This window comes from Mustela erminea, chromosome 1, assembly GCF_009829155.1.
Source record: "Mustela erminea isolate mMusErm1 chromosome 1, mMusErm1.Pri, whole genome shotgun sequence".
Classification (NCBI taxonomy): domain Eukaryota; kingdom Metazoa; phylum Chordata; class Mammalia; order Carnivora; family Mustelidae; genus Mustela; species Mustela erminea.
Genome location: NC_045614.1, coordinates 135,209,645 through 135,221,936, shown reverse-complemented (window position 1 = coordinate 135,221,936; position 12,292 = coordinate 135,209,645). Strand labels below are relative to the sequence as shown.

The 12,292-nt window shown below is 34.6% G+C and overlaps 1 protein-coding gene across 2 annotated transcripts in view; it reads left to right on the top strand.

Annotated features, from left to right (window-relative positions):
• Window positions 1-11,500, top strand: part of SMC4 (structural maintenance of chromosomes 4) — a 35,265-nt gene extending 23,765 nt beyond the window's left edge. For both annotated transcript variants that reach the window (XM_032342721.1, XM_032342730.1), the window contains 11 exons: window positions 2,446-2,671; window positions 2,753-2,832; window positions 3,659-3,811; window positions 4,960-5,086; window positions 7,097-7,286; window positions 8,489-8,633; window positions 8,927-9,100; window positions 9,533-9,715; window positions 9,859-10,091; window positions 10,612-10,795; window positions 11,231-11,500. In XM_032342721.1, the coding sequence (XP_032198612.1) occupies window positions 2,446-2,671; window positions 2,753-2,832; window positions 3,659-3,811; window positions 4,960-5,086; window positions 7,097-7,286; window positions 8,489-8,633; window positions 8,927-9,100; window positions 9,533-9,715; window positions 9,859-10,091; window positions 10,612-10,795; window positions 11,231-11,383 (1,848 nt within the window). In that variant the 3' untranslated portion in view covers window positions 11,384-11,500. The remainder of the gene's footprint in view (window positions 1-2,445; window positions 2,672-2,752; window positions 2,833-3,658; window positions 3,812-4,959; window positions 5,087-7,096; window positions 7,287-8,488; window positions 8,634-8,926; window positions 9,101-9,532; window positions 9,716-9,858; window positions 10,092-10,611; window positions 10,796-11,230) is intronic.
• Window positions 11,501-12,292: the final 792 nt, after the last annotated feature.

The window sequence follows — 12,292 nt, the reverse complement described above, 5'->3', positions numbered from 1 at the left end:
TGTAATGAATATATATTCCAATATTAGAGTGACTGGTAACTCTTTTTAATTTCCATTGTCAGTAACTACTTTTAAAAAAACAAAACCGAAAACCTTTTATGGCGATAAAATTCACATATCATAAAATTTACCATTTTAAAGTATAGAGTTCAGTGGGTTTTTGTGTACTTACAAGGTTGTTAAACCATGACCACTAATTCCAGGATATTTTCCTCTCTCCAAAAAAAAAATCTACTCATTCATAGTTACCCACCCCCCACAACTTAAAATCTGCTTTTTTATTTACCCATTCTGGGTGTTTTGTATAAATGGAATCATTCAATATATAGGTTTTTGTGTGTGGTTTAGTTTAGGTTTTCAAAATTTATCCATGTTGTAGGATACATCAACAGTTCGTTCCTTTTTATTGCCAAGCTGTTCTATTCTGTGGATGTGCCACCTTTTGTTTATCCATTCATCAGTGATGAACATTTGTGTTTTTTCCATGTTTTGACTTTATGGGTAATGCTGCCATGAACATTCATATGCAGATTTTTGTGCAGACCCATGTTTTTAGCTCTTTGGTTAATACCTAGGATTAGAATTGCTGGGTTATTTGTTAACTGTTTAACTTTTTGAGGAACTGACAAATTTCCCACTGCTGCTGTACCATGTACTACCCATAATGTATAAAGCTTTCAGTTTATTTAATAGTCTCCATACCCTGTGTGAAGCCCAAACATGGGGCTTGAACTCCCGACTCGGAGATCAAAACCTGAACTGAGAGCAAGAATTGAACACTGCGCCACCCAGTCACCCCTCTCTTTGTGTTTTGATTTGCATTTCCTGATTGCTTAATGTTAATATTTTTTCATGTGCTTATTATTTTTTCATGTGCTAATTTATCTTCTTTGGAAAACTATTCAAATCCTTTGCCCATTTGTTCACTGGTATATTTGTCTTACTAAGTTGTAAGAGTCTTTTTTCTGTATTTTGGGTCCAAATCTCTTGTCAGATGTATGATTTGCAAAGGTTTTCTCCCATTCTGTAGGTTGTCTTCACTTTCTTGATGGTTTCTTCTGAAGCATAATTTTTAAAAATTTTGATAAATTTTTAATATGGTTTCTTGTGTTTTGTGTGTCATACCTAAAACTACTACTAATCCAAGGGCATGATGGTTGACCTTCTGTTTTCTTCTGTGAGTTTTATAGCTTTAGTTTTTACATTTAGGTTTTTAATCCATTTTAATTTTATAATACTGTGTTAAAGGGTCTAACTCTACTCTTGTATGTGGATGTCCAGTTGTTCCAGCACCATTTGTTGGAAAGACTATTCTTTCCCCATTGAATTTACTTGACATCCTTGTCAAAAATCAACTGACCATAAATGTAAGGGTTTATTTTTGGACTCTTCATTTATCTGTATGTCTGTCCTTGCATTAGGACCACACTGTCTTAATTACTATAGTTTTGTAAAAAAGTTTGAAATCAGGAGTCCTCTAATTTTGTTCCTTTGTTTCTTTCTTCTTTCTTTGTTTTTTTATTTATTTATTTGAGAGAGAGAGAGAGCATGAGAGGGGAGGTCAGAGAGAGAAGCAGACTCCCCACGGAGCTGGGAGCCTGATGTGGGACTCAATCCCAGGACTCCGGGATCATGACCTGAACCGAAGGCAGTCACTCAACCAACTGAGCCACCCAGGCACCCCTTTGTTTCTTTCTTAAGTAGGCTCCACCTCCAGCATGGAGCCTAATGCAAGGCTGGAACTCACAACCCTGAGATCAAGAGTTGGATTCTTAACCAACTGAGCCTCCCAGGCACCCCGAATTTTGTTCTTTGATATCAAGATTGTTTTGGCTATTCTGAGTCCCTATAATTTCCATATGAATTTTGTCAGTTTCAGGGTGGGGGAGGAGAAGGTAACTGGGATTTTGATACAGGTTGCATTGAACGGTAGATCAATTTGTGTAGTATTGCCGTCTTAATAATTTTAAACCTTAACAGTCCAGGAACTGGGGATGTCTTCCATTTTTTTTAGGTCTGAATCTATACCATAATATTTTATAGCCTTTACTATACAGTTTTTCTTTGTTTTTTGTGTTTTTTTTTTGTTAAATTCCTATTTTGGAGGTTTTCTCTCTTTAATATGACCTTACAAATGGAATTTTTAAATCTCATTTTTAGGTTATTCATTACTGGTGTATAGAAATACAATTAATTTTTGTATATTGATTTGCTGAAATACTAGGTTTAATAGTTTCGTGTGTGTGTATTCCATAAGATTTTATATATCATCGGTGAATAGAATTTTACAGTAACTCTTTTCCAATAATAGTAGAATAATATTCAGTTATGCAGATACTCAGAACCTTGTATACATGATCTTACCTGATACAAATATATGTATATTATTTACATAAATGATACCTGAAATGATACTTTTTTTTTTTTTTTTTTTTTAACTTTTAGATGACAGTGTGGGCAAATAAAATGACCAAAATTCAAACTCCTGAAAATACTCCTCGGTTATTTGATTTAGTAAAAGTAAAAGATGAGAAAATTCGCCAGGCTTTTTACTTTGCTTTACGGGATACCTTAGTTGCTGACAATTTAGACCAAGCCACAAGAGTAGCATATCAAAAAGATAGAAGATGGAGAGTGGTGACATTACAGGGGCAAATCATAGAACAGTCAGGTAATAATCATTTTTTTTCCTGGAATTGAGTTTATTTAATCTTGTTGGGGGAGACAACTAAGTCTGACTTCTGTTCTATAGGTACAATGACTGGTGGTGGAAGCAAAGTAATGAAAGGAAGGATGGGTTCATCAGTTGTTGTCGAAATCTCGGAAGAAGAGGTCAGCATATATAAAATAACAGTCAGACCTTTATTTAAGCTTATTGATATGTAACATACATACTATAAAATTCTGTCTAAGCGTACTCAAATTTTAAGTTAACAGATTGAATTTTGTATAAATGACATAAGCTTTGGGAATTTTTTAAAATATAAAACCCTCTAAAGCTCTAAAAATAAAACATGTTAATTAGAAAATATATGCTCCACATATGTATCTTTCTAGTATTACATTTGGATCATATGGATATTTCATAATTTAACCACTCATTTGACATTTAATGTTTTTCCACATATAATTATTGTTGCAGTGTATAATTGTTTTTTCTATTTCAAAAAAATTTAACTATAGCAAAGACTTCTGGTGCATATTTTCAGATTTTATTTCAGAATGTTTTAACATTACCAGAAGTATATGAGAATGTTAAAATGTCTAGAAAAAACTTCTGTGTTCCATCATCCCCTTGGAACACTATACTTTTTTATTCCTTAAAAAACATAAACTTCAATGTCCTGGATACTGACCTTTTTCCAAAAAGGTATATCTTGGGTTTTATTTGTTTGTTTTTCCCATATTTTGAAATAGTTGCTATGCTTCCACTTAAAAATTTTCATGGTGTAATAGGTAACTATACAGCACTTAAAATGTGATACAGAAATCAGTTCGACCGTCTCCTAAGCTTTCGGATTGTGAATTGGACCTGGATTTTTGGTTTTATTCTAGTCTTTAAAATCACAAGTTTCAGTTTTCTTCATTCGTTGGTTGATTTGGCTGCTAATCTGAAATGACTCATGGAGTAAACTTATTTCTCTGGTATTCTTTGTAGGTAAATAGGATGGAATCACAGTTGCAGAGAGACTCTCAAAAAGCAATGCAAATCCAGGAGCAAAAAGTGCAACTGGAAGAAGCAGTAGTTGAGTTAAGGCATAATGAACAAGAAATGAGGAATACCCTAGAAAAATTTACTGCAAGCATCCAGGTACTCTTTTGTCAATATTAGCTAAAACTGTTGGAATTCAGTAACATTTGGCAGAAGCATTTCGTTGTTTGCTTATAATTTTAGAATATAAGGGAGGAGAGTGGGTCTCTAGATGGAAATCCTGTGTCTTGATTTCATTTCCCTTAGTACTAATGGATAAATGCCCTGTTGCAGTTTTGCTCTAACCACAGCTATTCTTGGCTTCCATTTATACTTAATGGAGTCTTCCTTTAACATCTATGTGAGCCTTTATGTTCATTCTCTTTTCAAAGAAGAGTGCTTTTTAATTATGAAAAGCAGTGCGTACCCACTATTTAAAATTAAAAAAAAAAAGTGGTTTGCAGAAAATATACAGATTATCACACTTAATTTTTATGTATATCCTTGAACTTTTTAATATATTTAGTCTTTGTGTTTGTTTATGGTAAATATGGATATATACATAGATTTTTAATGAGTCATACTAACTTTTCATAGTAAATTGTGGTTTTCTTCCCAAACCAGTGTAAATTTACTTTGTTTACAGCTGCATTTGAGCATTTCGTTTGTATCACAATTTAATAAATCTTTTCCATGTAATGAATATTGCTGTGTTTAAAATACCCTTGACAGGTGCACCTCGCTGGCTCAGTCAGTGGAACCTGAGACTCTTGATCTCAGGGTTGTGAGTTCAAGCCCCAGGTTGGGTCTAACGATTACTTAAAATCTTCAAAATAAATAATGCTTTTTAGGTATATCTTTATACATTCGTCTAATTATTAGGTTAGATTCCTAAAATTATTACCCAGTATGGGTACAGTGTTTCAGGCATTATTGTATAATATAAAATTGTTCTCAAAAAGATGGTTCTGATTCGTTTAACTTTTAGTAACATACAGGTAATTGTTTTTCCAAGCCTGAACACTAGGTATAGTCTCCAGTATATTTTAAGTTTGCTAATCTGCACCCAAAACATGGCATTTTAACTCGTCTTTGTGATGAATTACAAATTTCCTGTGTTTGCCATTTTCATGTTTTTTATTGTTCATGTTTTCTGCCCTTTTACTGTTAGTATTTTCTTAAAGATTTTAAGTGTCTATTTCTTTTAAACTATTTAAGGCAAATGTTATTAGTTAAAATATTGACATAATGTTAAAACATTTCTGTAGCGTTTATCAGAGCAAGAAGAATATTTGAATGTCCAAGTTAAGGAACTTGAAGCTAATGTACTTGCTACGGCTCCTGACAAAAAAAAGCAGAAATTACTAGAAGAAAATGTTAGTGTTTTCAAAACAGGTATGTTTAAAGATATTTGCTTGCTCATACGTGCTTTTTTTTTTTTTTTTGAGATTGTTAAAAATAAGCTTTTAATGTTTGAAGTGTTTAATGTAGCAGTTTATAGAATAAAAATAGCAGTCACATACTTCTGTGCAAGTCACGTCTCTGTTTCATGGTTTCTATTATTTTGTTCTTAAAAGGTTATAAACTAAGTACTGTTAAGTACTTCATTTGATAAGAAAACTTAAGCACAGAATGGATTATGGTTGGTTTTTGGTTTTTGGGGTTTTTTTAAGATTTTATTTATTTATTTGACAGAGTGAGCAAGCATGAGAAGAGGGAAGGTTCAGAGGGAGAAGCAGACTCCCTGCCAAGCAGGGAGCCTGATGTGGGACTCCATCCTGGGACTCCAGGATCATAACCTGAGCTGAAGGCAGTCACTTAACCAAGTGACACATCTAAGCACCCCAGAATCGTTTATATAATTTGCCTAAGGTCATACAGCATGTGGTGATAGAGGAATTGAGGACCAAGGCAGTCTGATTCCAGAACCCATGCTCTTAATCTTATACTTGATATATTTGGCCCAGAGAGAGAAAGAGAGCGAGCACAAGCCGGGGGGAGGTAGAGAGAGGCAGGTTCTCCCTGCTGAGCAAAGAGCCGCATGCGGTATTCAAAGCCAGAACTGGGATCGTGACCTGAGCTGAAGGCAAACGCTTAACCCACTGAGACACCCAGGTGTCCATAAAGCAGACTTTTAACTGCCTCTTTCCTATCATTCCCATTTCCGGGTTACCTCCCCTTTCTTGGTCTCTGAACCTTGGATCAAGATGCCCCTCTCTTCAGCATCTCTACATTTTCCTCCTCCCTTCCTTGTTAATCTGAGTGCCTTTTCCTGCAAGCAGTTCTTCTAGATTTCCAAGGGAGTACAATGAGATTGCTTTGGGAGGCTTCTGTGGTCCTACCAAGGCTTTTTTTTTTTTTTAAGATTAATTTATTTAAGAGATAGAGCAAGCTGAGGGTGGGAGGGAGAAGGAGAGAATCTGTAAGCAAACTCTGCTCTGAGTTTGGAGCCAGAGGCCTAAGTGGAAACAAAGAGCTGGTCATTCACCCAGGTGCCCTGCCCCATGGCATTCTTTAATAGAGATGACATGCTTTTTTTTTTTTTTTTTTTTTTTTTTAAGATTTTATTTATTTCTTTGACAGAGATCACAAGTAGGCAGAGAGGCAGAGAGAGAGGAAGGAAGTAGGCAGGCTCCCTGCCAAGCAGAGAGCCCGATGTAGGGCTCGATCGCAGAACCCTGGAATCATGACCTGAGCCGAAGGCAGAGGCTTTAATCCACTGATCCACCCAGACGCCCCTTTTTCTTGGTTTTATATGGTTTCTAAAAGCAGCTTCAGGGGGCGCCTGGGTGGCTTAGTGGTTAAGGCTCTGCCTTTGGCTCAAGTCAAGTAAATAAATAAAATCTTTAAAAATAAATAAAAGCCCTGGTCATATAATGCCACTTCCCTGTACATCACTCTCCAGTGGCTACTTTTCTTGGAGAGAAAAGTTGCAAAGATTTTTGAAAAGAGCCTGAGCGCATGAAGCCATTAATAAATGAGTGGCTTGGCGTGCCTGGGTGGCTGAGTGGGTTAAAGCCTCTGCCTTTAACCCAGGTCGTGATCCCGGGGGCCTGCGATCAAGCCCTGCGTCGGGCTTTCTGCTCAGTGGGAAACCTACTTCCCCCCTCTCTCTCTGCCTACTTGTGATCTCTGTTAAATTAAATAAATAAATAATTGATTTTTTAAAAAGAAGAAATGAGTGGCTTATGCTATGGCTAAGCCAGAGAATTTAACCATGTGTGGTTATAATACCATTTGTTTTGACATAGTGTGTTCTGGGGTTTTTTTTGAGATACACTTTTCCCCAAATGTCTAAAATTTTTCATGCATCAGGTTAAGTCCTATGACTGACAAAATTTACATTTAGTAAGTAATAGTGTGTGAACCTTAGAAACGTGAATTGAGCTCTTTTTTTTATTTCAGAATATGACAACGTGGCTGAGAGAGCTGGAAAAGTAGAAGCTGAGGTTAAAAGATTACACAATATTATTGTAGAAATCAATAACCATAAACTCAAGGCCCAACAAGACAAACTTGATAAAATAAATAAGCAATTAGATGAATGTGCTTCTGCTATTACTAAAGCTCAAGTAGCAATCAAGACTGCTGACAGGTAGAGTATGTATGCTAACCCTAACCAGTTTTCTTCCTGCTTCCATATTGGAAAAGCTTGGAAAGTATGCTATTACTTACTAACCCTATCTAACATGTTTTTATCTAATAGGACTTTAGTAAAGGGAAACCTTTAAACATTTTATGATGACCATGGTGGGGGATGCGTATGTGTGTGTGTGTTAAGTGGTGAACAGGTATATGCCTTGGCAAAGTATAGTTCTGTAACTCTCCACTTGTATGCACCTAAAAATCTGTTTTATTTCTCTGGCATAGAGTAGTTCAATAGTTATTAAATAGATCTAGGAGAATTAGCAAAATTGTCTTGGTTCATTGGATTACTCCATTGTCTTAACCATTCATAGGTCTTGTTTTTAAATCAATTTTTAGAGTATTGGTGTTTCTAGATAATTAAAGCTTAAACATGTTTATAAAATGTTAAAATGTGGGGCGCCTGGGTGGCTCAGTGGGTTAAAGCCTCTGTCTTTGGCTCAGGTCATGATCCCAGGGTCGTGGGATCGAGCCCCACATTGGGCTCTCTGCTTAGCAGGGAGCCTGCTTCCTCCTCTCTCACTCTCTGCCTGCCTCTCTGCCTACTTGTGATCTGTCAAATAAATAAATAAAATCTTTAAAAAAAAAAATGTTAAAATGTGAATAACTTTTTTATCTTAATAATCAATTTGTTACAATTTTATCTAGTTAAATTACTCCAGTGTTTTTGGCTCAAAGGTAGATAAAGCACTAATAAGCCATTTGTTTCTTAGGAGCAGAAGTTTATCTAAACACATTGGTCAAAGTAGAAGTAACTTTTATTAAGGGGGAAAAAAGTCCTTGTTCCCGTCCTTGGGAAACACACATTGCTCTAACTGGAAGGTATTATCTATTGGAAGGTATAACTTCATGAGTGTAGAGATTTAAGGATCTCCAATCAGATAAGAAAATGACAAGAATATAATAATACAACGGACAACTTTGCTTCATGGTTTAGGTTTCATTAATTTATATTCAGAGTTTAATAAAATATACATGCCAAAAGTGTATGTATAACATAAAAACCATATCAAGGATGGTTCAGAAATCATAAATTTTAAAATCTGTGATAGTAAAATCTGTCAATGTCATGAAGTTTTCTGGTAAACTCTCATAAGCAGGAAAACAAATCCCATGTTAGCACATTTTTAATGTATCATTTTGCTTGTTTAGAAATCTTAAAAAAGCACAAGACTCCGTCTTTCGCACAGAGAGAGAAATAAAAGACACTGAGAAAGAAGTAGATGATTTAACAGCAGAACTAAAAAGTCTTGAGGACAAAGCAGCAGAGGTCGTAAAGAACACAAATGCTGCAGAGGTAAGACTTGGAGATGGAAGTGAATGGTATTGGAAGCAATTTAAAGATTTGGATATATGACATCAGTACCTTGACACAGTAAAGACTCAATAGCTTAAAAGTTTTGTAGCTATAACTAACATTTATTTGTACAATAAAAAATAGAGTATTGTAACTTTTCCATAAATAAACTTAAAAAATGGAAGTGGCATAGGGAGAGATGGCTAATTTCTTCATCTCTGTAATGTAAAAATACTGTTCTTTCTTTCCATTTGGGAAGGTCATTATCCATAGTAGTAGTTCTTGTTTTTTAGGGGTCCTTACCGGAGATCCAAAAAGAACATCGTAATCTACTTCAAGAACTAAAAATAATTCAAGAAAATGAACATGCTCTTCAAAAAGATGCACTTAGTATTAAGTTGAAACTTGAACAAATAGATGGTCACATTGCTGAACATAATTTGAAAATAAAATATTGGCAAAAAGAGGTAAGATGGTTACCATTTAGTTAAATGTCACTTTAAAAGATCCTTATGGAAGAGTTGTGTTTCTTGTTTCTATTTTGCATTTTTGAGATGTTGTGATACTTAATCCCCAGAGATAATGATTTCTTAGGTTTACAGGGGATGTAATGAACAATATATAGTAATTTCTATATATAGATATATCTATGTAATGGTTCCACTAGTCAGTATTTTCACCCCAGGGCTGATTCAGAGATTTAACAAAAGACTACGTGAATGTTTTGGAACACTGTAATATTTTTCTTCTTGTCCTTTGAAAAATAATTGCTACAGAAATTAGCCATAAACCCTTAGTATATATTTAGTAGATAAGTAATTTGTCATATAGTGATTTGATTTTTTTTTAAATAATTAGTTCTGTGCCTTCCCTAATGTTCATCTAAATTGAAATTTTAGATTTCAAAAATATCACTGCACCCCATAGAAGACAGTCCTCTTGAAGAGATTGCAGTTTTAACCCCAGAGGATCTTGAAGCAATCAAGAACCCAGATTCTATAACAAATCAAATTGCACTCTTAGAAGCCCAGTGTCATGAAATGAAACCAAACCTTGGTGCCATTGCAGAGTATAAAAAGAAGGTATGAGTAAACTGTTGACTTAGACAGAAATTCTTTAGTCCTTAACCTAAATTGTGAATTTTAATTTGTATAATTAGCAGTTTTAACTCTCATTTCAGAAGAGTAACTGAATAGATGTTTTTCTCGTGATTTTTTTTTCATAGGAAGAATTGTATTTACAGCGGGTAGCAGAATTGGACAAAATTACTTGTGAAAGAGATCAGTTTAGACAGGCATATGAAGATCTTCGGAAACAAAGGCTTAATGAATTCATGGCAGGTTTTTATATAATAACAAATAAATTAAAGGAAAATTACCAAATGCTAACTTTGGGAGGTGATGCTGAACTGGAGCTTGTAGACAGCTTGGATCCTTTCTCTGAAGGAATCATGTTCAGGTTTGTAATTATACTGAGTTTTGGATCCTCTTGTTACATATCTCTACGTATTCTCCAAACTGTCAGTATTTTTTAAGGGTGGGATGTGTAGTTTAGATCTCCAGCTTGTTTTGTTTGATGGTGAGTATTAATTTGTTTACATATTGGCAATTTACAACATAAAGTCTGGGCAAGCAGCAAATACTTAATTTTACATGGTATTTGTCTAGTTCATCTTTTTAAATATTTGAGCCATTTCAGTTTAACATTAGGATTTAAAGTTGCAAAGCAAAAAAATGCACTGGAAACAGAATAGCAAGAAGTGTTTACTGTCTTGCTGTTTAAATCTTAAAATTTTGATAGGTGTTCTTATGTGTTTGTTCTCCAATAACATTTTTACAAAATAACCTCAAAAAAGTTTAAATCTGTGAAAAGCAAATTAGAGATCCCCAGAAAGATAGTAGAAGCCAGTTTTAAATCAAACAAATCATGAAATCTTTAGCTTTGCAAGTTATCTAATAAGAGATTTTCTTTAATACAGTGTACGACCACCTAAGAAAAGTTGGAAGAAGATCTTCAATCTTTCAGGAGGAGAGAAAACACTTAGTTCATTGGCTTTAGTATTTGCTCTTCACCACTACAAACCTACTCCTCTGTACTTCATGGATGAGATTGATGCAGCCCTTGATTTTAAAAATGTGTCCATTGTCGCATTTTATATATATGTAAGTAATCATTTAGAGGTTTTCATTCTGAGAATTTTATAGGTTCCCTAACAATACACATGGAATTTATTGACTTCTTTTGAACTTTTCCCCTATACTCTTAATACGGTGTCCTGTGGCATCCGAGAGACCAAGTCCTTTATTTGAACTAAATATTTCTAATTTGGATAAGTAATGTAAATTAGTAGCAGAAACCCAGCTAGAATCCCTGGTCTCCTTAGATCTCCCCCCCCCCCCCAAGAAGCTTCTGGGCAACCATGTATCCCAAAATAACCAAATTCCTCTCAAATGGCTGTGTCATAAATTACACATGCTATCATTCCTCTTCATCTTAATTATCAAACTGTTGAATTTATTGCCCAGCAAAAACATTTCAAGTAAGTTAGATGTTTGTTATGATTTGTTACTAATACTTCTATTTTTTTCTCTCTTTAGGAACAAACAAAAAATGCCCAGTTCATAATAATTTCTCTTCGAAATAACATGTTTGAGATTTCAGACAGACTTATTGGAATTTACAAGACATACAATATAACAAAAAGTGTTGCAGTAAACCCAAAACAAATCGCATCTAAAGGACTTTGTTGAATTTATTTATAGCCAGGATTCTTTAAATTGAATCAGTGAAGATTGAGCATATTGTATTATTGATTTTCTATTTGTAAAGGACTATAAATTATGTAAAATACATATTCCTAAACTGGATCATATAACTAACTGGTTTCTAGTTTATGCTATTAGGAGATAGGTTAAATAGTCTAATAAAATATTCTAGGGACACCTGAGTGGCTCAGTTGGTTAAGCATCTGCCTTTGGCTTGGGTCATTATCCCAGAACCCTAGGATTGAGCCCTGTATCAGGTTCTGCTCACTCAGCAAGGAGTCTGCTTCTCCCTCTGTCTCTCCCCGGCTTGTGTCCTCTGTCTCTCAAATCTTTTTTAAAATATTCTATATACCTGCTTCTAGGAGACTAAGAATCTGACAGTTTTGTAAGCAGCAGGCTATGGAGAAACTAAGATGCTTGGGAGTGCTAGATGATTTGCCCTTAGTCTGAAGTTACTACCAACAGAGTTTAAAAGTATGTTAGTTCATGAACAGTAAGTTCTAAACTACATCATGTTACTCAAAATGCACATACCATCATGGACCCCTAATCTACAGTGGAAAAGCCTGCCAACTACTAATGAATAAATTCTTAAGGTATTCTATTTAATTTACTATAACAGTTTGTGGACAGTCACTGTATTTATTACCCAAACAATGGGAACATTTTTTTAAACAGTTCTGAATTCTACAAGATGAAAATTTAAATATTTTATATGCTTTTCTAACTCAGTGTGTTTAAAACTTGCAAGAGGGCCAGTCAGCAAACAGGCAATATCTGAACATGAGTAAGATACTCATCAGTGAAAAAGGAATAAATACTCATTATTATTGCTTCATTTAAAGAAAAATGAAGTATGTAGGGGTTAACTTTCTTAGTATAAATGGGAATTGT